At 33.3% G+C, this 26,585-nt stretch overlaps 1 protein-coding gene and 1 pseudogene across 2 annotated transcripts; one reads left to right on the forward strand and one right to left on the reverse strand.

The window, feature by feature from the left end:
• The first annotated feature begins 1,443 nt into the window (after positions 1 to 1,443).
• On the forward strand, positions 1,444 to 7,359 carry LOC106799320 (ATP-dependent DNA helicase pif1-like; annotated as a pseudogene).
• Positions 7,360 to 10,362: 3,003 nt separating this feature from the next.
• On the reverse strand, positions 10,363 to 25,241 carry LOC100803882 (peroxisome biogenesis protein 1). Of its 2 annotated transcripts, XR_003267743.2 has the most exons (18): positions 24,962 to 25,241; positions 24,710 to 24,883; positions 23,651 to 23,750; positions 22,579 to 23,061; positions 21,314 to 22,048; positions 20,114 to 20,205; positions 19,366 to 19,439; positions 19,036 to 19,255; positions 16,652 to 16,745; positions 16,360 to 16,514; positions 15,378 to 15,608; positions 14,433 to 14,633; positions 14,043 to 14,168; positions 13,906 to 13,967; positions 13,157 to 13,274; positions 11,611 to 11,895; positions 10,721 to 10,876; positions 10,363 to 10,572 (listed from the first exon to the last, which is right to left on the reverse strand). XR_003267743.2 is itself a non-coding variant. In XM_003529396.5 (17 exons), exons 1-17 carry the CDS (start codon positions 25,163 to 25,165, stop codon positions 10,838 to 10,840), a joined length of 3,393 nt encoding a protein of 1,130 aa, XP_003529444.1. In that variant the 5' UTR covers positions 25,166 to 25,241; the 3' UTR covers positions 10,620 to 10,837. The 2 variants fall into 2 exon arrangements, 1 of the variants encoding a protein (XP_003529444.1); XM_003529396.5 differs by lacking the exon at positions 10,363 to 10,572 and having other exon boundaries at positions 10,620 to 10,876.
• Between the last annotated feature and the right edge of the window lie 1,344 nt (positions 25,242 to 26,585).

A 26,585-nucleotide genomic window follows, 5' to 3' on the forward strand; every position in this document is an offset into this window, starting at 1 on the left:
ATGTCATGGTGAGAAATTATAAATAAGATGTTTGCTTTTAAAAAAAAAACATTAGTATATTCAACTTGACTTAATTTGTCTCTATTCTTAAGTCATGACAACTGATTCATTAGAGGATATAAATTCTGAATCTACACAAGGTATGATGATAGAAAATCCTTGCTCCATTTTTTCCCCAAATTTTAATTATATCTATGATATCTAACCTAAATTGTTACAACATCTGATTCTAATTTTTTGTCTGAGGATGAAAATTGTCAATCCAACAGTAATGAACCTGCAATTAATACTGAAGATAATACTTATAGCTCTGATATAACGTTAACGATATCGACTGATATACTTTCAATTAAATTGTACTATTTCATTAAACAATTTCAGGCTATTCTGACTTGGGTGATCAGGCCATGCAATATAGACATTGTAATGCAAAAATGTGGTATAATGAAAGAATTTCAAAAGATAAAAATACAACAAGTCCAAAATTCAGCTTCTGTTGTGGAGATGACAAAGTTGAACTTCCATTATTACAAAGTCCACCGAAATATCTTGAACGACTTCTATTTGATGATAATGCAAGTGATAGTAAACATTATTAGTGTAACATACGGACATATAACATGATGTTTGCCTTTACCTCTACTGGTATTAAGCTAGACAAATTAATTAATGAAACCAGAGGACATCCTACAATTAGAATTCAGGGTCAACCATGCCATCGAATAGGCAGCTTATTACCAATGCCTGGAAAACAACCGCAATTTGCATAATTATATATCTTTGATACGCAGAATGAAGTTGAAAATAGAATTAATACGATGAGGTAGTAGTTCTTTTGTTTCTTTTATTGTCAAATATTAAGAATTCTGATTGGGAAAACATGTTTTCTGACACCAATGGATGTATTTTTATATTGTTTTTTGCAGCCAATATGTTGTAATTCAACCAGAGATTGTTTCAACTTTAAGTCAAATGTTGGATGAGCACAATATCCATGCAAAAAGTTTCAGAATGGCCAGGGACAGATTGGCAGATAGTCAACTAGATAGTGTAAAATTGAGATTGATAGCTGGACATGAAAAAGATGGTCATACATACAATCTCCCAGATGTTTCTGAAGTTGCTACCTTGATTGTTGGTGATTTTGATGCAGACTCAAGAAGGGATATTATTGTTGAAACTCAAAATGGAGAATTATAAAGAATCCATGAATTACACTCTAGTTATCTAGGACTGCAGTACCTTTTACTCTTCCCTTATGGTGAAGATGGATATAGACCTGATATACTTCACCGTTCTACATCTAGCAGTAGAAAAAGGAAGAGAAATCGTCTAACGATGAGATAGTGGTTTGTTTATAGACTGTAGTTCAGGTCAAATGAAGCACAAACTTTGTTGCATTCTAGAAAACTATTCCAACAATTCATCGTTGAAGCATACACCATGGTTGAGTCTGAAAGACTTAGCTACATCAGGAACAACCAAAAAAAACTTAGAGTTAACAAGTATTGTAGTTTACAAACATCATTGGATGCTGGAAGCAGTAAAGGCTCATCTAAAGGAAAAAGAGTGATTTTGCCTTCAACCTTTGTTGGCAGTCCATGTTATATGGACCAACTTTACTTTGATGGTATGACAATATGCAGCCATGTGGATTTTCCAAATCTTTTTATTACTTTAACCTGTAATCCAAATTGGCCTGAAATCCGTAGAGTACTTGCACCTTTGAATCTAAAAGCAACAGATAGACCAGATCTTATCTCACGTGTTTTCAGATTGAAGTATGAACAAATGCTTTTTGACTTAACAAAAAAACACCTACTTGGAAAAGTAGTCACATGTGAGTTTGCTATTAATCTGCTTCTTAAACTTATACATTTGTTTATTGCTTTTCATTTTTCCCTCATATGATACAACTATTCAGAATTTCTATATTATTGTTGCACTATTAATACGATCAGCTAACAATTACAGATATGCACACAATTGAATTTCAAAAAAGAGGACTTCCTCATGTGCATCTATTGCTATTCTTACACCCAGATAATAAATATCCATCTTCAGATGACATTGACCAAATAATATCAGCAGAAATTCCTTCACATGAAAATGACCCTGAACTCTATACATTAGTCCAAAATTATATGATACATGGCCTATGTGGAATTTTGCAATCTAAGTCTCCATGTATGAAAGAAGGCAAGTGTAGTCGTTTTTACCCTAAAATGTTTCACTCTCGAACTGTTTTAGATTCAAATGGCTATCCAATCTATTGTAGAAGAAATGATGGTCGTACAATTTCAAAGAATGGAGTTATTATTGATAATAGATATAAAGTACCTTATAATGCAAAATTGCTGAGGAAATACCGAGCACACATAAATATTGAATGGTGTAATCAAAATACTTCCATTAAATATCTATTTAAATATATAAACAAAGGTTATGACAGAGTCACTGCTGTTGTTGTTTATGATGCTAATGGTGCACTTGATAATCCTATCACTCAAAATGATGAGATTAAAGAATATGTAGATTACAGGTAATATTAATTTAAGATGTATACTTAATTTACTCATTGTTTCTTTAATTAACTCTTTTAATTATGAATTTTTTATGCCAGATATATTTCTCCGTGTGAAGCTACTTGGAGAATTTTTGGTTTTCCAGTACATGCTAGAAAACCTGTTGTGGAGAGATTGCATTTTCATCTGTCATGGCAATACAATGTTCTTTATGAAGATGATGATGATATAGATCATATCTTATCAAAGCCAAGCATTTCAGATTCAAAATTCTTAGCTTGGATGAATAGTAACTAATGTTTTTCAGAAGGTAGAAATCTTACTTATTCACAATTTGTTTCCAAATTCATGTACAACCAAAAGGCTAGATCATGGAACCTCAGAAAGAAAGGCAATACAATTGACAAGCTAATATGGGTTCCACCAACCACTAGTGAATTGTTTTATCTAAGAATGATGTTTACTAAATGCAAAGGACCTACTTCATTTGAGGATATTAGAACAGTTAAAAATGTTCTATACCTTACATATAGGAAGCATGCTTCACAATGAGTTTTTTGCAAGATGACAAAATTTGTGGAAGCAATCAAAGAAGCTAAGAACTGGGGCACGACTAATTATTTGAGGAAATTATTTGTCTTAATGCTATTAACAAGTGTCATTACTAAACCTGAAGAACTTTGGAATCAGACATGGAATTGGTTAGCTGAAGACATTGCATATCATTATAAAAAAACAACTCTGAACACAGGTTAGTTTTAATCAGTTTGTAACTTTGTATGTTGAATAACATCACAGATAGGCATTGTTTAACTATTTTCTTTATCATTTCTTAGAATTAGAGATTGATGATGAGCAACTTAAAAATTTAACATCATTGGAAATTGAAAAACTTCTACATCCAAACCAAAAATCACTCAAAGACTATCCTACAATGTCATATCCTCAGGGTGCAAATCCTGCATCGTGTCTAGAGAATAGCTTGATATTATCTGAACTTAATTACAATAATGATAAGGCTAGATCAGAATTCGAAAATATTTTTTCATCTATGACAGGTAATCTACCAATTCATATATTATAAATTGCATTTAACAAAGTTAAATTCCATCTGTATCTTCTAATTTTGCATCTGCTTATTCTTCATTTCTATCAGATCTCAACTTATTTTTTATTCTAGATGAACAAAAACAAATTTATCACAAAATTATGCAAGTTGTCAACAACAATGAAGGTGACATGTTTTTCCTATATGGATACGGAGGTATAGGAAAAACATACATATGGAGAACATTAGCAAGTTCACCGAAGGCAAAAAATCAAATTGTGATTATCGTTTCTTCTAGTGGCATAGCTTCTCTATTATTGCCAGGAGGCAGGACTGCCCATTCCAAATTTAAGATACCTGTGCCAATTTTCGAAGACTCAACATGCAACACACTTCAAGGAAGTCAGCTAGCAGAATTGTTAAATCAGACAAATCTGATAATTTGGGATGAAGCACCCATGGCTCACAAATTTTGCTTTCAAGAAAAAAAAATCCGAATCAAATTTTTGGAGGCAAAGTTATTGTATTTGGTGGAGATTTCCGACAAATTCTGTCAGTCATTCCAAGAGGAAGTCGTTCAGACATTATAAATGCAACAATCAATTCATCATATCTCTGGCCTTCCTGTGAAGTCTTAACACTCATAAAAAACATGTGTTTACAAGGCAATGCCCAATCAATTGATGATCAAGAAACTACTAAACTTGCAAAGTGGATTCTAGATATTGGAGATGGAGTTATTGGGAATCAAAATGATGAATATGCTACGGTTGAGATTCCTGAGTACCTACTGATTACTGAATATAATGACCCCATTGATGCTATAGTCAAATCAACATTCCCAGATTTATATCAACACCACAGTAATCTTGAATTCTTCAAATGTAGAGCAATATTAGCTTCCACCAATGAAACAGTTGAAGAAGTCAATGATTATATACTTTCCTTGATTCCAGGTATTTATGCATATCTGAAACTTACAAAAACTAACATCTATTTAGTATTTGTCCTCTATTTAACTTTGCATGCTAACTGAAATAAACATAATAGGTGAACAGATGGAATACTTAAGCTCTGATTATATAGAGAAATCAGAAATCATTGACAGTTGGCATTTCCAATCAATTACAATTGAATTTCTCAATTCACTAAACACATATGGTCTGCCAAATCATTGTATCAAGCTAAAAATCGATGGTCCTATAATGTTGCTAAGAAACTTAGACCAAACGCAAGGTTTGTGTAATGGTACTAGATTAGTAGTTACAAGACTAGCCAAACATGTAATTGCAGCTGAAATCATTCCTGGAAAAAATCTTGGCGATAATGTTTACATCCCAAGAATGTCAATGTCACCTTCACAATCACCATAGCCTTTCAAACTTTTAAGAAGGCAATTTCCAATCATGTTATCTTATGCAATGACAATTAACAAGTCTCAGGGCCAATCACTTTCTATGGTTGGACTTTATTTGCCAAAACCAGTCTTTAGCCATGGACAATTATACATTGCATTATCAAGGGTCAATTAAAGGCAAGGATTAAAAGTTCTTATTCATGATAAAGACCAAAAAAATATGACTTCTACTACCAATGTAGTTTTTAAAGAGGTTTTCAAAAATCTTACAAGGTAACTCTAAATTTTGAAACAACAAATTGTACTATTTATTAGCAACAATTCATAATTGTCATCTTACTCATATACATTCTAACATACAGCCAAAGATGACATCATATATCACAGTCTTAAATTTTACATTGTCAGGTATGTAATCTTAGTTACCACATTAATATCTTCCATTTATAATTTCATTTACTTAAGGTTATATTATTAACTTGTTTAGAAAGATATCCATAACCTCTGAATATTTAGCACTTTATCACAACTTAGCATAGTTCTATCACAACTTTAAAAACGTCTTTTACTTAATTAAACAATGTTGCTCATATTCAATTGCTTTCTTTTATAGCCAAATCATACAATGACCGTCTCTCATCCACAAATAACAGCTACTGCAAGTGAACTACAATCAAATGACTTTAATATATCTAAGCCCAAATTCTTGCTTTGACATTTACCTGTAAAAATTCTGTTTATTTTTCTCCGAAATATAGAAATTTAAACTATTGAAGTTCAGTAATAAACTATCTAGCGTTCCACTAAGCTTAAAATTTCTTTTTGTTTCATATGCTACTCCTTATATGATAATTATCCTTTAAAGAATATTTATCAAATTTTCGTTGCACTTTTGTGCGACTATGAAAAAAATTCGCTTATGCCAATTGTGCAAATATATCAGATCATGCTGCATATACTCCATTGGTTGAAAACAACATCATTGTTATTTTACAAAAAAAAAAAACTACATTAAAAAAATCCAGTTTTGCAACATGACATAGTTATTTTTTAAAAATTGTTATATATATGCTTCAGACATCATATCATTAAAAAAATATCATATCATACCCCCTCTGCAATACATTAAAAACCAAATCCTAACAAGGAATTCTAGAAATTGCGCCAATCCTCATATCCAGGCCGAAAATAAATCTAGATCATTAATGCCCCACAATATCAATAGTGTTAACCTTCTGTTTTCAACAAAAACTCTTCATTTACTTGGCACCCCTTCAATTCACAATTATTCAGTTCACACCTCTTGACAACTGTGCTCAGTTTAAAAGCAATGATCAAATCAACCGTCAGTTATGGCATTGGAAACAAGCATATATTAAATACCACACTCTAGAAAACGCTATAATCTACCTTCTCCTACAAATCCTCTTTCACTTTTCTATCCAGACTCCACTTTCACGCCATGCACAAAATGAACAGCACATCTTCAACAGCATCAAGTGAAGTAATTCATTCCTACTCTCCTCTTCACGCTAGGAAATTTTTTCTTCCTTTTCTTCAAAATCTACACTTAATTTATTAAAACTACGATATCTCTGCAGATGAAAAATCCCATGATCAGACCGCCATTGATCATCCAATTTATTGCTACCTTCAACAACGACAAAGTCATATTTTTTTCCAATTCTTCCATTAGTATTATCGTTGCATATACATGCATTTATATTTCTCACTTTTTTTACAGAATACCATACAACTTCCCGCGTTCTACCATACACAATGGGCACCACAGTATCCTGAGTTTGTTCATCTAAGATACAATGGAGCCATCTACGAAATACGGGGCAGACACACAAAGAAAAAGTCTATTTGACAGATGGACTCGAAAACTTCAGGAAAAATTTGAAAATCTACGAGTCAAACACCATCAACTTTTTTGCCTGTGACCATCACTGCATATTTGACATACATTTCATACCAACACTGGAGCGGCAAACTTGTGGTAGGCAGAGGCATTCATCCAGAAAGCATATCTGGACTCTTCGACTTACTCAGGAAACGTTGGATGCTCTTGAACCCCTGGTAAGTTGATTTTCATACATTAATCTCTTTAAACACATTTTTACCAGTTTAAAAATTTTACTTTTTCCTATTTACAAAAACTCCCGCGTTGTACAGAAGTTCCTCTTAAAGCTTGTGATAATCACATGACAGTCTTAAGGCCATCTGGCCCCTCATTGCAATGGAAAGTTGAAACCCTGAATCTTGCTATTGGTGGAAAAGGTGTTGTCCAACCATGGTACGATTTTCTTGAAGAAATGAACTTTGATGATGGAGATGAAATCTCTATTTACTATAGATATTATGAAAAATTTTGGGATATTATAATTAGAAGACCCGAGGATTGGGAGGATAGTGACAGCAATTAGACTACCTTTGGGAAAAAAAATCTTGCTCATGTAGTTTCAACAAACTCTGTTAATGTTTACTCAGTGTATTTTGGTGTTAATCAACTTTGTTATTAATCAACATTTTGTTGTTAATCTCCATTTTACTGATAATCAACTTTGTTATTTTGGTGTCCATCAACATTTACAAAACGCTTACCAAACAACCCGTGCATGTGCAGGGTTGCAGACTAGTTACTAGTAAAAATGATGAAAACATTTGAAAAGAAAAAAATTGTTGAAAAATAATCATGTCAACAAAATTTTATATTCATAAAAATACCGTTTTAAAAATAATGTTTTTATAATTAAGTTAATTGTCTCAAACATACATGTTATCTATCTACACTTGACTATCACTGAGAAAGTCTAATTTTGTTGATTGAATAATGTGTTTGACTAGTGTACATGAGTTGTAAATCTCTTGACATATGAGTTCAATTTCTATGAATTAAAAAAATAGACTTAATTTTACTTATGATTTCTCAAATATTGTAATTGTGTGATTCATGAAAAAAATACTTGAGAACAACATTCCCAAGAAAAAATATTTCTTGGGTTAAAGAATTAATTCATGAAACAAATGCTAGAGTATTCAATAAGAACAGATAGAGAAAAACATTAAAATACCTTATAAAAATGACCATTAATTCCTTTTAAATGGTATCTTATAATAAGTACTAGAGGGAATATAATTTTCATTTATATTTCAAGAAAATCTATTAGCTTAATAATAGTTAAGTATTACTATAATAATGTAAGGTTGGTGGTTCTTTTCACACCTCCTACATCTTTAATAATAAAATAATGTTTGTATTTATGTCAATTGTCATATTAATATCACTATGTTTTTTATGTCAATTGTCAATGTTATATCATTTATCATGTCAACAAAATTCATTAAAAGACTTATGAATCAAAATTACACAATTTTAATACTTGTAAAACTCAACTCACTCAATTGAAACTTTGGAGGCCAAAATCAACATAATTAAACTATTTTGAGAACCAAAAGTACAATTAAACCTAAAAAAATTACATGTACAGCAAAAGAAAAAGTAATGTATATCTTTCCTAATCAAATGCAACTAATCATAGAATAAAATGTTAGTTTTCAAATTGAATCAAACAACAAACATAATATCAAGTGCAACTAATTAAAGGATAAGAATTAGGTTTGAGTCATGAATGAAAAGATTAGTGCATTAGTGAATGCCCAAAAAGTTGACTCCCTTACTATTGAAATACACTATTTATATATTGATCTGATGGTTTTGTAGATCAATACAAGACTATACAAAAGGTTACACCTAGACATGTTAATGAATATGATGATGTATTTATTGATGAAAATAAATATAATCAAAGTGATAATTGTGTAATAACATATTTTGGTTGAGACTTGCAAATATTTGGTGTAAAAAAAACTCTTCTTGCATTAAAACTTGAAGATAGACATATGCATGGAGATCCCGCCTAGGTATAACTTTACTAATGGCAAAAATATGTTGTGTAAATTAAGAAAGGCCTTATATGAGTTAAAGCAATATCCCTTGATTTGGAATATTTACTATGATTATGGTGTCTTTATGATACATGTAGAGTTAAAGTGATCATACTCTCTTTATAAAAAAAATCCTGTAAAAAAAAAAAAAAAACTCTCTTTATAAAACATCTCTAGGAAGGCTAACTCACTTTTTCCCCAATCTATGTGGATAATATGATTATTAAAAGGGATGGTGATACTAAAAAGCAAAGTCTAAAGAAAATATTATCTGCTTAATCTAAAATAAAGAACCTAAAAAAACTAAATTACTTCCTTAGGATTAAGTTTAATTACTCCAATCAAGATATATTTGTCTTTCAAAAGAAATATGTTTAATCTACTTAAAAAGATGAAAAATCAATCTAAAGTAATTGTTTTTTTATTTATTTTAGATGTAAACTTATTATTGTTAATGAACATTGTTGTATATTATTGAAACTTAGACTTAAGTATTACAATATATTTGATTTGAAATTTTATGTGTACTTTAGATGTTAGGAACTTATAAAATTAATTAATGTTTCTAAATTAAAAAATTAATAGTAATTTTATTTTATTTTCCAATAAATTACATTAATACTTCTTGAGATTTTTTAGAATTACATATAATTTCCTACTTATGAATGAAAGAGATGTATTTTCAATTTTCATTAATATATAAGAAAGATATTTTAATATTATTGATGTAATTAACATTTCAAAATATATGATTATGAATGTTTATATGAAAATTGATAGGTATATATTTGTTGAATGAACTTTACTTTTTAAACTTCCCTCCCCTCATTGCAACTTGGCTCCGCCACTGAATATAAATACATCTACTTTAATAAGAAATGAATATCTCATTAATAGACATCATAATAAATTAAATGTATAAGAAAATGAACAATTAATACATTTAGAAGTCGTCATATATTTCTAATAATGATCCAAAAATAATTTTATTGTTTCTTATATAAAAAACCAAAAATAATGTATGGTGTGGTAACTTCTTGTGGCTGTACTTTTGATATGGTTCAATAAATTTGTTTAGCTTTTTTTATAAAAAAAAAGATTGAAAGTAATATTATATTGTGTTTTATTATTATTATTATTATTATTATTTATGATTTACCCACGATTAAAAATGATTGTTTTTTTTTCCATGTATTAAATGATAATCAAACTGTCATATTAATTATTTATTTATCTTTTTGTAGTCATTTGAAAGGACTAAGCAAAATATGTAATGATTGACTGACCTGAGAGCGACTCTTAATGGCACTAATCATTACAACATTAGACATGAATCATTGGCACTGGCACTATCAGACGCTTTGGGGGTGTACTTATCAAAAGAGGAATAGAAAGACCAACCAAGAATGATGTTAGGTGAGACTTATTTTTGTAATATTTCATCATGCTTATTTTCTACTATTTTATGTTAGGTGAGACTTATTTTATAATGTTTCATTTTTATCTTAGGGGAAAATAGATGAAACCTGAGTGATTGAATTATACATCAAAAGTACCATTCATTCTGAAAGTAATAAATAGAAGGGGAAAATATGTTTTTAGCAAACATTTAAATAGAAGGGAAAAATAGATGAAACCTGGGTGATTGAATTATACAACAAAAAATACCATTCATTGCTGCCCGTTATGCCCTGTAATTTCACATAACCGAAAATAAAATTTCAGAGAAAAAAATAACTTGCGAAAACATTTTTCTGTTCATATTTTATTCGTAATATTGCTAGGAGAATTTACATTATCAAATACAACAAATGATGTGAGTTGAACTACAATCGATACCTATACAAATTTACTATTAAGGAGGTGCAAATGAACAGAGAAGACATCTTCAGAAGAAAGGAATACCAAAGACTAGCTTCCACCACATGAACAAACTGCACTGAATTTACTTCCCTGTCAAGCTAGAGTTGCCCTCTTGCCTTTTGTATCCCTTGACTACAGCAATTATTTTAACAAACTTAGAAAAAGGCATAGCTAAAACATAAAGATATCTCATTATGCAATTATTTACCCAATTAAATTAAGGGAATAAAACATTTGCAGTTACACACACACACACACATATATATATATAAAGGCTGAAATCTGAATTACGCTTAGTCATCTAAACCCTTTGTGGTTTAGAGTTTCTTCATGGTACATAGCTTACATATGCAGAGGTGAGCTTTGAGAAATTAAAAGAACTTCATTAACAGATAATTCAGGTAAATATCACACACCAGCATCTATCATCTCCTTTTACAGTTAAGGTTACAACATCATTTTCAGTCACTCAAGACAATTTGTCACAGATTCAGAGATTTTAAAATTAATGAGGGTTTAAACTAGTCTAAATATTACAGCATTTACAAGAAGTTTTTTTTTTTCCCTTGCCTAAAGAGAAAGCTATAATTGCTATGTAGGCTCTTTGAAATAATAACTGAAGATGCTAGAATTGTCAATTAATGGAGCTAGTTTTTTTTACTTACCGTGACTTGAAACTCATGGGTGTCAATTTACCCAATACTCAACAAGCAACAAGTTCCTATTCACATCCATAAACATTGCATGAACACTATTCTGTTCCTATGAATTATATGAAAGCAAGTTGGCGTGACCCCTCAACATAAAGACTCAACAGAAACACGGTGATTGGGGGAGAGAAAAGGAGGGAGGGAGAGGGAAAAAACCTGGGCAGCAACCGATCTTTTTGAATCCAGGAACTGGTGATATATATTGTAGAGTCTTCTCTTCTCTTCTTCTGAAACAGATGGTCTAGCCTTGGATGCTGTGAACTTCAGAAGAGCATCAGTAATAACTGGTGTTTTTTCTGGCCTAGAGGCATCCACACTGTCCAGAACATCATGAACCGCTGCAAGCTGCGCATCTGAGAGGAGAGCTTGGAGATCAGCTCCACTGAATCCCTCGGTCATATTAGCTATTGTATCCAAATCAACATCATTGGCCATTGGTAACTGCAATAATTAAAAGGACCCATTTTAATAAATTCAGAAAGGAGTATGTTTTATAAACTATTGATGTCAACAGAATCGTTATATGCATGAGGGAAAAAGGTAAATTCCTACTACTTAATAAAAGGAGTAAAAGAGTAGCTGTAAGCCTCCCTTTGTCAAACACGGAAATATTAAAATTCAAATTTGGGATGGGTTAACCACCAACTTGACATTCTGCAGTCTGCACATATCTTTGGTGGAATTCAATTATATCTTCAACAGTGACACCCAATGAAATTCCTATCACCAGAAATAGGACTTGGCTCTCCATGGCCACCATCATGGATTGTAGTTTCTCTTTGTCCAATATTCCCTTCATCTCAAAATAGCACTCCACCCTATTGACCCATCCATGCACATCATCCATCTCCTAAATAAAGGAATATCAAGCTGCCTCCAGTGCTCCTATCCCATTTTCAGTCTTGATCCCATTACCCAACCTTGATCCATGTTTTCCATCACACCCAGCACCTGAAGTGTTGGTCCCTATAGGCAGGTTCATTTGGTTCCCATCTCCTTGGAAATTGCAAGACATCCCTTCAAGAATGTCTTCAAGCTTCTTCTGACAGCTTTTCTTGAGTATCCATATCATTCCTGGCTTGCTGTCAATCTTCCTCCATCTGACTCATCTAATCTTCATGGCCTCACTATGATTCCAACCTGGCCTCCATGTTCATATGCATCATGGAAGACTCCTTCAATAGGGAGCTTTGATAACATTTGATAGAAATGGAAAGTTAATTGACAGAAACCTTTGTCCTTGGATTTGCATTAGAATTTGTGACTTGTGAGATACAAGATCAGAAATGAGGAAATGAAGATACACGATAGTACATAACTCTTCCAGGTAATCCAGAGACCTGGCCCCTGGGCTCTCCCAATTTCCACTCTAAAATCAAAAGACTACTCACTATTATTTGCCTCCGATTATTTATTATGTTCTAACATGGGGGGTGGATCTACTTTCCCTCTCTAACTAACAGTTACTACTATTGATACTGGGGGGATCTAACAAACTGGTTGCATGAGATTCTTATGATATTGTCTCTTGCTTTTGCTTACATGTCCACAACCCTGATTCCACAGCACAACATATGAACAAGTAAAACATTTTAACCCAAAAAACTTACCTTATATGTAAAAATCCCAACAAGATATCATAAGCAATTTGCAAACAAGAAACAAGACATGGCCATGATCATAGGGTCATGCTTATGCATACCTTTCTAGAAAGTACTGCAAGAATTTCCAATCTCTCATGCAAAGACGGAAAGTCACAGAACAGAAGACGATCTAACCTACCAGGTCTCAACAGTGCTGCATCAAGTAAATCTGGTCTACTGCTTGAAATGAAAAACAGATATTAGAATAGCCAATAATTAATATCCATTATCTCAAAAAACAAGGATCAACTGTAAACTTATCATAGCCAAAGATTTTTCCAGCTTAGAATTGAATATATGAAGAATATCTCATAAATATTTATTAGGAATTAAGATAAGATGTAGCAGTTATAATAATTAGTAAGCAAGTTAAATTAATAGGAGGATGAAAGGGGAAATGATTCATTTTATCTTGTAACATTTGAGAATTAAGCTTTGCTCTTTGCGGGAGGAGAAATCCTGTGAGAGGGAAACCCTTGGAGGAGTATTATTTCTCTGTTCTCTCAAATTTTTCTTTGGTTTGTAACAAATTGCAGTAGCAGGACTATAAAGTTTGATTCATTTTGCCTCTTATTTTCTTTTATAAGTTCTTGTTGAGAAGTTTATTCAAACTGACCGTAAAGTTTGTACCACAAGTTGCCACCTGTAACTAACTAATCTAAATTACGTATAAACCAGAAGCAAATCAAGGTTGGGCCTATAGTCTTGTTTTAACTTTATATCCTTTTAGCCAGTCTTTCATCCCTGGACACTTTATATAAATTATATTGATTTATTTTTTACCAGAATACATGTTTGAGAAACTAACCTGGTTGCAGCAAACACAAATACACCAGTTAAAATCTCAACACCATCTAACTCAGTCAGAAACTGAAAATTGAACATACTGAAGTCAGATTGTATTCAAGAAAGTAAAAGATCGAAAAGTGACAAATATATACTGACTTGATTAACAACACGATCAGTTACTCCAGTATTGTCATGCCCTCTCTTGGGGGCTATAGAATCAAATTCATCAAAAAAAAGTAGGCATGGTGCTGCAGCAGCTGCTTTAGAGAATATATCCCTAACCTGAAACCAGCATTCAACACTCATACCTTCTAAGCAAAATCAATAATCTTAATTTGAAAGATTAAAAAATATTATAGACCAAACCAAAGAAACAGCCTACATCTCCTAATAATAAGATTCATGATCAAATGGCTCACATAGTGGCATTAAAAGCTAGTTTTGAATCAATTAAGATGTAATAACCTTCGAATTAAGAAACATACAAATAAATTCTAAAATACCATACACCAATAATAGTCCAAAGAAGGTCTTATGGCCTCTTACAGCTTGTTCAGAAGCACCAATGTACTTGTTTAATAACTCTGGCCCTTTCACTGATATGAATCGAAGTGAAGAAGCAGCAGCAGCAGCACCAACTATGTGAGTTTTACCACAACCAGGAGGACCATATAAAAGGACATTTGACCGCAACCTCAAAGGTGCTTGTGCAAAAGTTTTCGGAAACTTTGATGGCAACTCTATCATCTGGAAATAATTTAATCAACAGCATAAAATCATGCAAATGACAAGCATAAAGTAAACATGCCACAAAAGGCCAAAATAATTAATTTTTTGTTCATCTAACTGCAAGAATCATTGTGCATCAGAGAATCCCTCTACTCTCAACCACCCTGATTTTAATGTAGATACCACTGCCTGGACCTTCCTTTCAGTTATTTTAGATTGTGACTATTGGCATCCCAATGAGTAGTTCTGGGTGATCACATGAACTGACTGACTACAATCAATGAGAAAGCCATATCTTTCAAGGTTACACTGAGATAATTCAGCTTCCCTGGTATTCTACAATATCTTTCTAGATTATCCAGTACATTTCTGTCTTCACTTCCCAACTTCTTTTTTTTCATTTTTGGTTGATTAATAATAAATTAATTAAAACAAAGAAAACAGATTACAAATGCCTTAGAGGATAAGGAATTACATAAAGAAATCACAGGCTTATAAGAACAGTTGCAGAGTAAAAAGAAACCACAGTAAAGCAGTGTAGGTGTGGATTTGAATCTTAGCATGCACTATACATATTATACAAGTCAGGGGATAATGTCTTGTTAGTTATAAAACCATTCTCTGCCCCTCCACCTGGCTTAAGCATGCATACGAATCAGTTCTTACAAATATAACAATATTACTTACAATCTGAAAAACAAAACGAGACACATAAAATAAAGTGAGAGAACAGCAGCATTTTAATATTTCATGAAGTCAGACCTCCTTAATAGCATTTCGAATGTCAACAAGACCACCCACATCATCCCATCCAGAACGGCCATCATCAGAAGCTGATTTTGTGATATCACGCATTGCAACTGGAAGAAAATCAAGCATTGCCTGAGAGAAATCCTCCCTTAATAAAGCAGGACTCTCATGCTCATAAATGGCAGCATTAGATGGCAGAAAACGGCAAACAGCAGCATGGACAGTTCTGTCAACTAATATTTCCTGCAAACAATGAAATATTAAATATTTGCAGACTTGCAGATCAAACATATGGTTATCAACAGTCCATGCAGTAATAATATTCAAATTGACAATCAAACTTCTACAAAAGCAGCTGGTGTTCATTAAATGTAAATGACACCATTGAAATAATAATTATTAAGTTGGGTAGAAACAGGACCCTCTTTGAGTTTTTTCAAGCTATGATCAAGTAATTTTAAATTCCTTAACTCTAATCTAGATCATTTACTAACCAAATTTATGCAGGAATATCTCACTGCATGCTTCTTGAACAAATGAATGAACTCCCTACACCCCCTCCCCCTCTCTTCCACTACCGCTGAAAAAAAGGCTTACACTGACAATGTGACATGAAAAGAAAAGGGTACAACTCTAACTCATAAAAGACACCAAGAAATCTGCATTGGAACGTTTATCTCATACATTGTCCTGCTTTTCTTCTCTCTCTCTCTCTCTCTCTCTCTCTCTCTCTTCAAAGTCTATCCCACAAACTATCCTGTTTTTCTAATATTGTTCCATGTCTGAAAACTCTAACTCATTAATGATGTAAAGCAAAAAATCTGCAGGTTTTCTTCTCTCTCTCTCTCTCTCTCTCTCTAAATTTCTCTACACATGGAGCATATAACAAACAGAACCACATGTGAACACATTACCAAAACTGACAATTAGTAAATTTTACACCAGTGAAGCCTAATATTTGTCAACACAATAAATCTAAAAAGAAGTGGAATACCAGATCATAACCATCATAACCATCACATTTTACAGCCACATCAAGCAGGATGTCATCATCACATTGCAACTGACGCCTCTGTATTTCATGCTTCAACATAGCCCTGCGCTCAGAAGCTGCAGGAGCAGGCAGCTTTATATGAAAGTCAAACCGTCCTAATAAAAAGAAAATCAAGAAATTAGCAGCCAGAAGATGAGAAATAAAATGCATATAAAAAATGAAAGATAATGATCAATATTTTTTTGAGATTTTACTATAATGTAATAAATATTTACACACAAAAATAGCAAACCTGAAGAGCTCAAAGACTGTGGTATCTTCTCTAGGGATTGTATGGAAGCTATGAAGGCTATTGGTCCAAATCCACATGATTTTTGCCTCTTCTCCTGTTCAGTGTGCCACAACGGCAATAAATTCATAATTGTATTTGGGAAAGAAAAATGTTACTAAATTGATTGAGCAACAAAGTCAAGATCTTGGTCTTTTGCAAATTTTTTAGCATGTGCTTCAATTACTTGTTAGCCCTCAGAAAGATAGTATTTATTACTACATAAGCGTAAAATAACTCTAATTTTTGCTAGAATGTCTAGACAAGGAAAATATTTGATTTAGTAAAGTATACACTTTTAAATATAAACACTTTTGCAGGCAATATTCTGAGAAAATAAGAGAAGGGCAGTACAAAAGCAAATGGCAAGCTATACCCTCAAAAGGTAACAAGAAATAGGAGAAAAAAAGGAAAAACCCATCCACAAAGCAAAGCCAGGAAATCTTGTTGTACATTGCCAAAGATAACCCCATGAAAAAGCAATTAGCTAAACATCATAGTGATTCCAAGGCATAATTATGTTTGTGCCTTGTTGATAGGCCCATGGTGCATGTGCATAGAAGAAAAGGAAAATATGGGCCGAATAACAAAGGGCTTTTGTTTTGAAAGGAAAAAGAAGAATTAATAAAAGTGCAGAAGGTGAAAATTTAGTTAGCATAGAGAGAGATTGTCATAACAGAATGGATACAGGTGGCATGGGGGATGAGGGTGAGGAGATTCTGGAATCAAATGGAGAAGAGGGAGAGAACATTACATAAAATAGAGGGAGAGGGAGAGAGAGAGAGAGAGAGAGAGAAAGGAGGATGGGAAAATTTGGTGATGATATAGGGTACAACTGTGCAATATTGGAAAAAGTCTTTGTTTTCTTTTTATTTATTTTCATTCTCTGTTTTCAGTGCAATTTCCTCAGTTGTAAGGAGCTCAGCTCCAATTTTCTCTGATGATAATACCTATTTTCTGTTAGCTCTCACTTCATAAACTCTTCCTTGACACCTATTGTAAAAGGAAATACAAGCTTGATAAAGCTTGGGTTGTATTTTTATGTTGTCAAAGCTTAATTATCCCATAAGCTCCAGCTATTAGTGTACGCTAATGAATGGTTTAATATCTTTTAGAATTCATTTAGGATCCTATTTTAGTGGGTCCTTATACAGTTAGCAATAGTACTTGACTTAATTGCCAATATAAATTGGAGTATTAGGTAGGTTAGGGACTTAGGTCATTGTGTTATACCACATCTTATTAATCATATATTATTGTTTACCATCTGTTTTTCACATCTTCTACCTAATCCCTATAACTTCCACATCATATTAGTATAATTTTTCCTCATTCGTTCTTCCCCCTTTTAAAGTCAAATTTCACATGTAGTGACCTAAGATCATGTCAAAATCTCAGGCAACACTGAACTCAGGAACTCTGTCTTGGCTGCAGTTCAGCTGTACAGATGACACAGAGATGGTTGGTCACTGATGTCAGCCAATGATGGGAAAATGTATAGTGGAGCCTATGGTAGTTGGTGGTGGCAGTGGAAGCACTCTGTTTTTTGCACACTGCATTTACTTTTGCACTCTGTTTTGGAAATTTTGATTTCAGCCTTCTTAAAGGTAGCACCAGGTTAGAGGAACCACATTTTGAGGTGACTAGTACAAGAGACCAGAGGTGAGTTGACCTTGATGGTGAGGCAACAGGCCAAATCTCTGGCAAGCTGAATGACCTTCCTTTTTCCTCATTCATTTTGGTATTGCATAGTTCAACATCCTCTCAAATGAGCTTCTGCCTTTTCTTCTTCTTGTCAGTGTTGTGGCTGGATGGTTCAACATCAGAACTGATTTTCCCTCCCTTTCTACTGAGTTTCTACTTTTCTTCTCAGTAATAACTCCTTATCTGTCTTGGGATATCATCTGTTTAGCCCATTTTGCTGCTGCTGCCTCGTTTGGTGTGTCTGAGTAAGTGATGAGTTGATTTTTTGTTTTGTTTTATCTTTCATGTTCTCCCCATTCTTTCCTATTAAGATATCTATTTATCTCTTGTCTCCTCGATTATCCTCCTTTTCTTTCTGTATTTCAATTTTATATTCATTATCATACTAAACTATTGTAGACACCAGAAAAGTAAAAACAGTCTTCCTCTCCCCATTAATGAATTTTTTTATCAAAAGTTGAAAGCTAATTGAACTAACCTATTGATGGCTTAAAAGATGGATAATGGATATCAACCACAGGCCCCACACTTCAACAAGCCAAAATTCTCATCAGTATTTTGACATGCAGTTTATACAAAGAGCAATAATATACATAACATTTCAGAGAATAAGCAGTAAATAACAAGAAAGGCATACTTCTTACCCTATATTCATCCATGATGTCAATTAGAAAATCTGTGAGTCCAGCAACAGACATTAACAGTTGAGATCCTTCAGAATCAGGGGTAGAAATTATGCTATCAAGATCATCAAAGATGACAACAGAAGGAGCATGGTTTAAAGCTTCAGTTACATGGTTTGCAAGTTCTTGGCGAATAACTGGGACCTTCTCCAGGGCAAGTTTTGAGCAGGAAACAAAAATTCTGCATAACATTGAATACTGAAATTTTCATATCTAAGCAGGAGCAATTGAAAATATAGAAAAATGGGGAAAATCATAAAGGAACGACTAAATTAGAATTAATATTAATACATGTGTGCTAAGATGTCCTCACGATTCTCAAGGGATTTTGCCACAGTTCTTGCTAATATAGTTTTCCCAGAGCCCTGGGGAAAAAAATATTTAAATGTCAAATGCATAGATAATTCACTCGTCAGATTGGCAAGCTTTTATATGGTCAGATCAACAATATGAAGGTAGATAAGAAAAAATCACTAATCTTAATATGAAGAGCTAGATTCTGAGCTCAAAGACTAGCACGGCAGCCAGTAATTTGTATTGTGTGATGTGATGACTGTGAAGCGGCTCTAAAACAAACTCTTACCGATTTGAGGGAGTTGGGTAGGTCTCACTTTCTTTAAAATTATCAAAGATAAAATAACAAAAGAAAAAAGATTTCTTGGTACGCTTTCTGTTGACCTATCTGCTTTGTACTTCATTGTATGCACTCTCACCACCACATAGCCACTTTTAGTAAGCCTAAATCATTGCCATCCATACCACATTATTTGAGGTTGTCCAATGAAAAACGAGACCAAGCTACGAACGTGGAAATGGAGGCATAGGAAAAGAATAGAACTTGGGTGCATACAATGAAGTATAAAGCAGACAAGTCAACAGAAGGATACAAGGCACGGTTGGTAGCAAAATGGTATGTCCGTACCAATGGAATCAATTACCTAGAGACCTCCATTTAAACCATCCAGCAATGACAATCTCTAGTTTATAAATAGTCATGTTCATTGCACGTTAAAGTTAATAAAATGTAAGTTGTACTCACAGAAGGTCCATATATCAGAACATGTCCGGGGAGTGGTAAGTTGTGTGAGCCAAACCACAAACCAGATGCAGAACATAACAATATCAACATCCCTGCAATCAGCAAAAACAGCAAGTTAAATATCACTAAAGGGCATCCCAAAGCCAAAGAATACAATTGTTATTTAGGTGAGTAGAATTCAAATTAATGAGCAGTGGCATCAAGGAGGAAAACAGATGAATCCTGCATACCTCAAACTAAATTCTAACTAATCTTTGAATGGGTCATCCATACTAACAGCCCAAAATAACTCAGAGAAAAATAGGGAGTCTTAAGTAACAAATAAGTTCACCAGATAAAACAGGTAGAAAATAATCAGATTCTTTCTAAGAATAATACGCATTTCTCATCCTCAGACAGTTGAGGAGAAGAGAATATCTGCAGTCTCATGACAAAGAAAGATCCCATAACATTATCAAGCACCTAGTAAAAAGTGGTTGTAAGAAATTATGAAATGCAGAAATCAGGAAGTGTTATTTTCAAGTTGCAACATGTGAGTGTATTGATAAAACTGAATACTTTCAGTTAGCTGTTGTTGTAAGAGAGCAGTTACAAACTGACTCTCTATTAGTTAGGGTACAGCTGTCATCTAGACAGCTCATCTGTAAATACTGAGTTGTAATCCTAAACTCATTGACTGAAATGAAATTCAGATCCCTTTACTCTCTTTTCAGTTTTCTCTCTCATTTCAACACAACACACACTATAAATATTTCTTGTATAATCCTAGCATAAATATCTATCTATTTTTCTACCCCAGTGGGCTCAATCAAAAATCAAAATCTCAGGGATATTATACACCATGACATGTCTCTAAACAATTTCCTCCAACGTCTTTCCTAACTTCAACTCCCTAATAATATAAAAGTATGCCCAGAAAACCAACATATGCACAGGTTATGGTCATGTTTAATCTTTATGTACAAAGAATTTTCATATCCTTATTGGCAAGGGCTATGTCTACATACATATCATTTAGACATTTTCCTACTCGGTTTGGTACATCTATTAACAATAATGATAGCACCAACACAATTAAGGATCATTTAAGTTTTTATTGAGAAAAAAAATATGAGAAACAACCAATGAAAAAGTTATGGACACTTCACCCCCCTTCCCCCCCCCCCCCCCACAAAAAAAAAAACAAAAACAAATACCTACTGTTGATAACATCATCTGCAGCTTTCTCCATCCAACCAAGGGAAGATACATTTGAACTAATGTGGTCTTCGGAGGCTCTCTCTTCTATAGAATGAATAGACACAGGATCACACAATTTCATCCTTTCAAAAAGCTTCAAGTCCCCAATATTGATGTTATTGAGTCTTCCACCAAGAGCAACTTCATATGCATTAAGTTTCCCATGATGCAGATATTCTTCACCAAAGGTCAATAAAAACAACATCTCAGCTGCCTTGCCACTGTTCTCTGAAGAATTATAGGCTAACTGAACCTTCCCATTATTCCTAAGCTTGTAACAGCTTACTTCAAAATGAAGCAAGGTTTTATTACCTATAATCAACGAACTAACCTCCATACCCGAAATGGAAGTAATTGCCTTAAGTTGCATGATATACCATAGTCGTACAAGACTCTGTAATCCCCTTTGATTCTGAGATTGATTTGTAGCCTCTTCCTCTGCTTTGTAACTGGATTCATCAGAGAGAGCTGCTGCAACTTCATTTTGGATTGACCAATCTATAGTATCCACAAAGACACCTGATGTAGGTTTTGCATGCAAATTTTCATCAATGTGATTCTTGTGGCCATGAAAAACTTCTAGACCATCTTTCTCAACAGCATTCTCTTGCTTTAATAGTTTGAATTGGCACGGAAAAAGAGAGGTGGAAGGAATACTTTTTTCCAAAATAATATCGCATGCCTTCAAATAAACCCCTATGCAATCACAAAAGCAATATTCTTGTTAAAATCAGATATCAAAATTGAAAGGACAGATAATTTTTCAACTGAAATATATGTTGAACACTGAGACTGAAAGATTCTCTCTCAAGGAAATAGTAAGATTAATATCTTGCATTGGAAAATCAAGAATTATACTCTTGCCAAAACTAACAAATCCACCAAAAAAAAGGAGCAAACCTCCATAAACTCTTCGACTCAAAATTTATCCAAATGCCATATCTTAAGTTTATGTACCCAGGCAAACTCACTGTTTTTCAAAATAAAAAACAGCTTATTCCCTAATTGCCCTGCATGACAGCTTGATGCACTGTCAAAATGCAATTTGACACTGCATGTCTCCTAACTACAGAAACAGATAACATTAACACCAAACATCAAATACATTTAATAACAATTTGCTGGGTGCAATATTCTACACGATTAAATTTGTGAAAATATACAAACAATTGATTCTAAAATACAAATGAGTCAGGTAGGATGGATATTAGGACAACTTGACATACATGAATGTAGGCTAGCTCTCAAATAAAGGCGAAGAGACTTGGCTACCATCACATGTCCTTCAGCCACAGATTCTGAAATCAACAGCTGAACAATTGTTTGTCGATATTCTGTCTTGTCAGTATATCCATTCTCAACTTCATTAGTAGCTGGACCACTTTTGGCTTTCATAATATTAGATCTGGAAATATTAACATTCTCCTTGGTTACTCTGGGTACTATCGAAACCAACTGAAGCATGTTGAATGAGTATTTTTTGGCTGTTTCTGGGTGAACAAAAGCAACAGAAGTAAGCCCTACATGAAGCTCAACTCCTTTGACATGAGTACTGGTACTACATAATCCATCTGGATCTTGTAAACGAAGCAGCATCTTAGCAGTATGCTCTTTATTAGAGGAGTCTAGATGTGAATCTCCTGCTGAATCTGAACTTTTTTTGCGTCTTTTTGGAGCAACAGCAACTTCAGTTCCTGGCATGAGTTGTACTGACAAAGTCTCGTGTCAGACAGATAACCAAAAGAGACTTGTTTATACTAGAACTGTAAGAATCCACTGAAGAAGAGAATAATAAATAATTATGCATAATATCACCCTTCTCACCTACCTCCAACATGGATATCCTCCTACTTAATAATATTTTAAATGATAACAACCATGTTGTATAGCAATACTTTAAGAATTACCTATGGGAGAAAATATAAGTCCCAAGTAAGTACATATTTCCCCAAGATATAAAGTGCAAATGCAACTAATTAAGTCATTATAAGGTTTAGAAACCATTTTACAAACTTTCATAGCAAAGCAACTCATCCTTGCACATACACAAAATGATACATTGATAATAAAGTATCCAAATGCTTGCTTCAAGCAGTAAAATCCTTCAATCTATAAAAGTTTAAGCAAACTACTTTACTACATCTCTATCATGTTTGTCACAACAGTTCAAGAGGGATTAAGTTACATACACAAGAAAGCCAAAAAAAAAGTGTCATTAATGATCTTTGCAGCTTTGTCTGCTTTGACAAAGCATGTGATGGTATAGAACTATGCAGACAGAAATTGGCATCATCTTACCCACCACGTTCTTCGGAAAAACAGAAGCCACTTGGAATGTGATGACAGTATGACCATGTAACCACAAAGGAAATCTCATCCCTTCATGGACAATCCTGACCTGCATTAAGCCACTCACAGCATTATATGAATGCAATACACAGATCAAATAGATTAATTTCTTATCAAACTGACTGATTGCCTTTCAGATAGCCAGTAGAAAAGGGAAGGTGAAAGAGTAAAGTTGTTCAAATAATAGAAAACTATAATTATTAGATCATAGACAAAGGATTAGACAAAAAAAAATCTATGAAAGAGAATAAAGAGTGATGATATAAATAGACACTCCTCTATATATCAAACACTTCATCCACGGTTATTATTTCTCTCTATCTCTCTTTCTATCACATTATATTATCTATCATACCTACATTTCTCTTTCTCTCCCTCTCTAGGTGTTAAAAAGCATTTGGTCTCCACCAATCTTCTTCCAAAGAAGAAAGGGAGTGTCTATTGCCACTCCCGTGTGTCTACTGTCACTCCTATTTATATTATTTTTATGTAAAATATCTTCTTTTTTAATCAAACTAATAGCTAAGATAAATCACACAAAATTTAATTAAATAGGAGTTGCAATGGGCACGAAGGTGCGGCAAGGCACTCCCAAAGAGAAAAACATCAACCGCATGGCATGACTATTACAAAGAAGACACACAAAATAAAATTCTCAATAGACACATTCCAATCCCTAATCAGTCTTCTAACAAAGTACATAGCACTGAATTTTATTTTTTTTTTGCACGGCACATAGCACTGAATTTAAATGTCTACTTTAAGGGCCTATATGGATTCTATAAGCACTTACAGGAAATGAAAATGAAATGAACTTTTTCATAAGCTAATTTGTAAAAGCTTTCTCATATTAGTTTATCTAAAAGATGATTTTAACTTGCACAAATATTTCATTTTTTCTTCTCCTATCAGTGTGTACGGATCAGTTTATCCAAACAGACCCTAAGTATAGTTTGGATCAATTTGTGTTGTGATGTGGTTAAGTGAATGTCGAATTCCATTCCAGACCTGGCTGAGGATTTGAGCTTCGGCTTGGTCCGCGTTAAGCTCCAAAATTTCCCAGTCATCCTCGGTGTGCGGCTCTATCGTTACCAGTGAAGCGTGTGGAACATTAGGAGCAGCTCTGACTTGAACAGTAGCATGATTCGGCAACGAAACACACTCCGCAAATTGAGGAGAAACCTGCACAATTAACAATGTTAATTGGAATTGATAGCGAGTGAGTGAGTGAGAAGGTGAAAGGGGAAAAGGAATTGAAACCTCTATGGCGGAAGAAGAAGAGGAAGTGGCGCCGGACCAAGCGACGAACCAGGTGTGAGGGGGGTGAGTCGGAGAGCGAAGTTCGAGAGCGAGGATTTGAGGGATCGGTGATGAGCGCGTGGACTGGAGAGTTTGGATGAGAGAGAGAGGGAGGGAGACGAAGCAGGAGTCTATGCCTCCCACCACCTGCACCTCTAGCTCCATGGAAATGGCACTGGAGGATACACACAGATTATGCAACTATCTCATTCCAATGTGCCAAAAATGTTAAATTAAAAGAGTCAAGGGAAATTGTTTCAGTGCGGTTACTTCGGTGGTAATTATTTTCCAATTATATAATGTTACATGATTTATTATTTTGTCATATTATATAATTAAGTTTAATTTTTCAACTTTTGTAATTAAGATCAATGAATCTTTTTATAAATTTAATATTTTTTTTTGTCACCCCTAGATAAAAGGGTGAAAGGAGTGTGTTGAAACTATATAAATGAAAAATAATCTCAATGTATTCAAGTCTAAAATCTAAATCTTAAACCCTCGCCTTACAATTCTCACCTTTCATTTTTATTGTTAATTTAATGTTTTTTGAAAAAACACTTTAATCCTTAATTAATTCTTAATGTTTGTAATTCTAAACTAGTTTTTCCTGTGTACCATCCATCTTTTCCATCGCCGCCGTCACGTTTGAGCACATTGACTCCACAAGACCAACAAGAAGCATAAGAGCTCACATAACCCCCATATTTTGGGTGCCACACTTCAAACCAAGCGGTTCTTCATAAACTACACTAACCATTTGTGTTCTTCATCACTCTCATGTTCTTCATTGCGAACACATCAATTTGAATCTCTACATTCTATAAAATCTTCTTCCATTGAAATTGCTAAGAGTATTTTTCTCTTGTTTTAAAATCTCTCACACTTCGTTAAATATTCCATGTTTTTATTTTGTACTTCCATAACTATAACCAGTGAATGAATCCTAAAATCTCCCAATCATAATCACATATTAGCAAACTATACTCAATTGTCAAATTAGTGTCCAACTTGGTTAAATGAGAATATATATTCTGCTTGTTGGCCTTGTGGAGTTAGCGCTAAGATAAGTGACGACGATAGGAAAGATTGATAGAATGTAGGGAAGATTAAAAACTAATTAGAGATTAAAATGTCTTTTTAAAAAATATTAGATTAAAAAATAAAAATATCAGATTTGCAAAATGATCTGTTGGCTTTAATTGTAAAAAAAAAAATTAATCATATGATGTGACAAGATAAGTCACTTGACATCATATGATTGGATAATACATAATATACACTAGTATGATTTATTTTAAAGTCACACCAAAGTAACGGTTTTATTTCACCAATGATAATTATAATTATAATTAATAATTATAATCATAGTTGGAAAAAAATGTTACATAAATTTGGATTCATTCAATCCTAGTTTTGAGTCAAAAAGTAATACATTATAATTTTATAGAAACATAAAATGGACAAATTTTTTTACAAGGATTAAAAACTAACTTTGGGTATTTTACAAGAACAAAAAATACATTTTAGCCTAATTATAATTATATAATCATGATTGATTACTCAATGGGTGTAGTTCAGTTGA

This window comes from Glycine max, chromosome 7 (assembly GCF_000004515.6).
Source record: "Glycine max cultivar Williams 82 chromosome 7, Glycine_max_v4.0, whole genome shotgun sequence".
Classification (NCBI taxonomy): domain Eukaryota; kingdom Viridiplantae; phylum Streptophyta; class Magnoliopsida; order Fabales; family Fabaceae; genus Glycine; species Glycine max.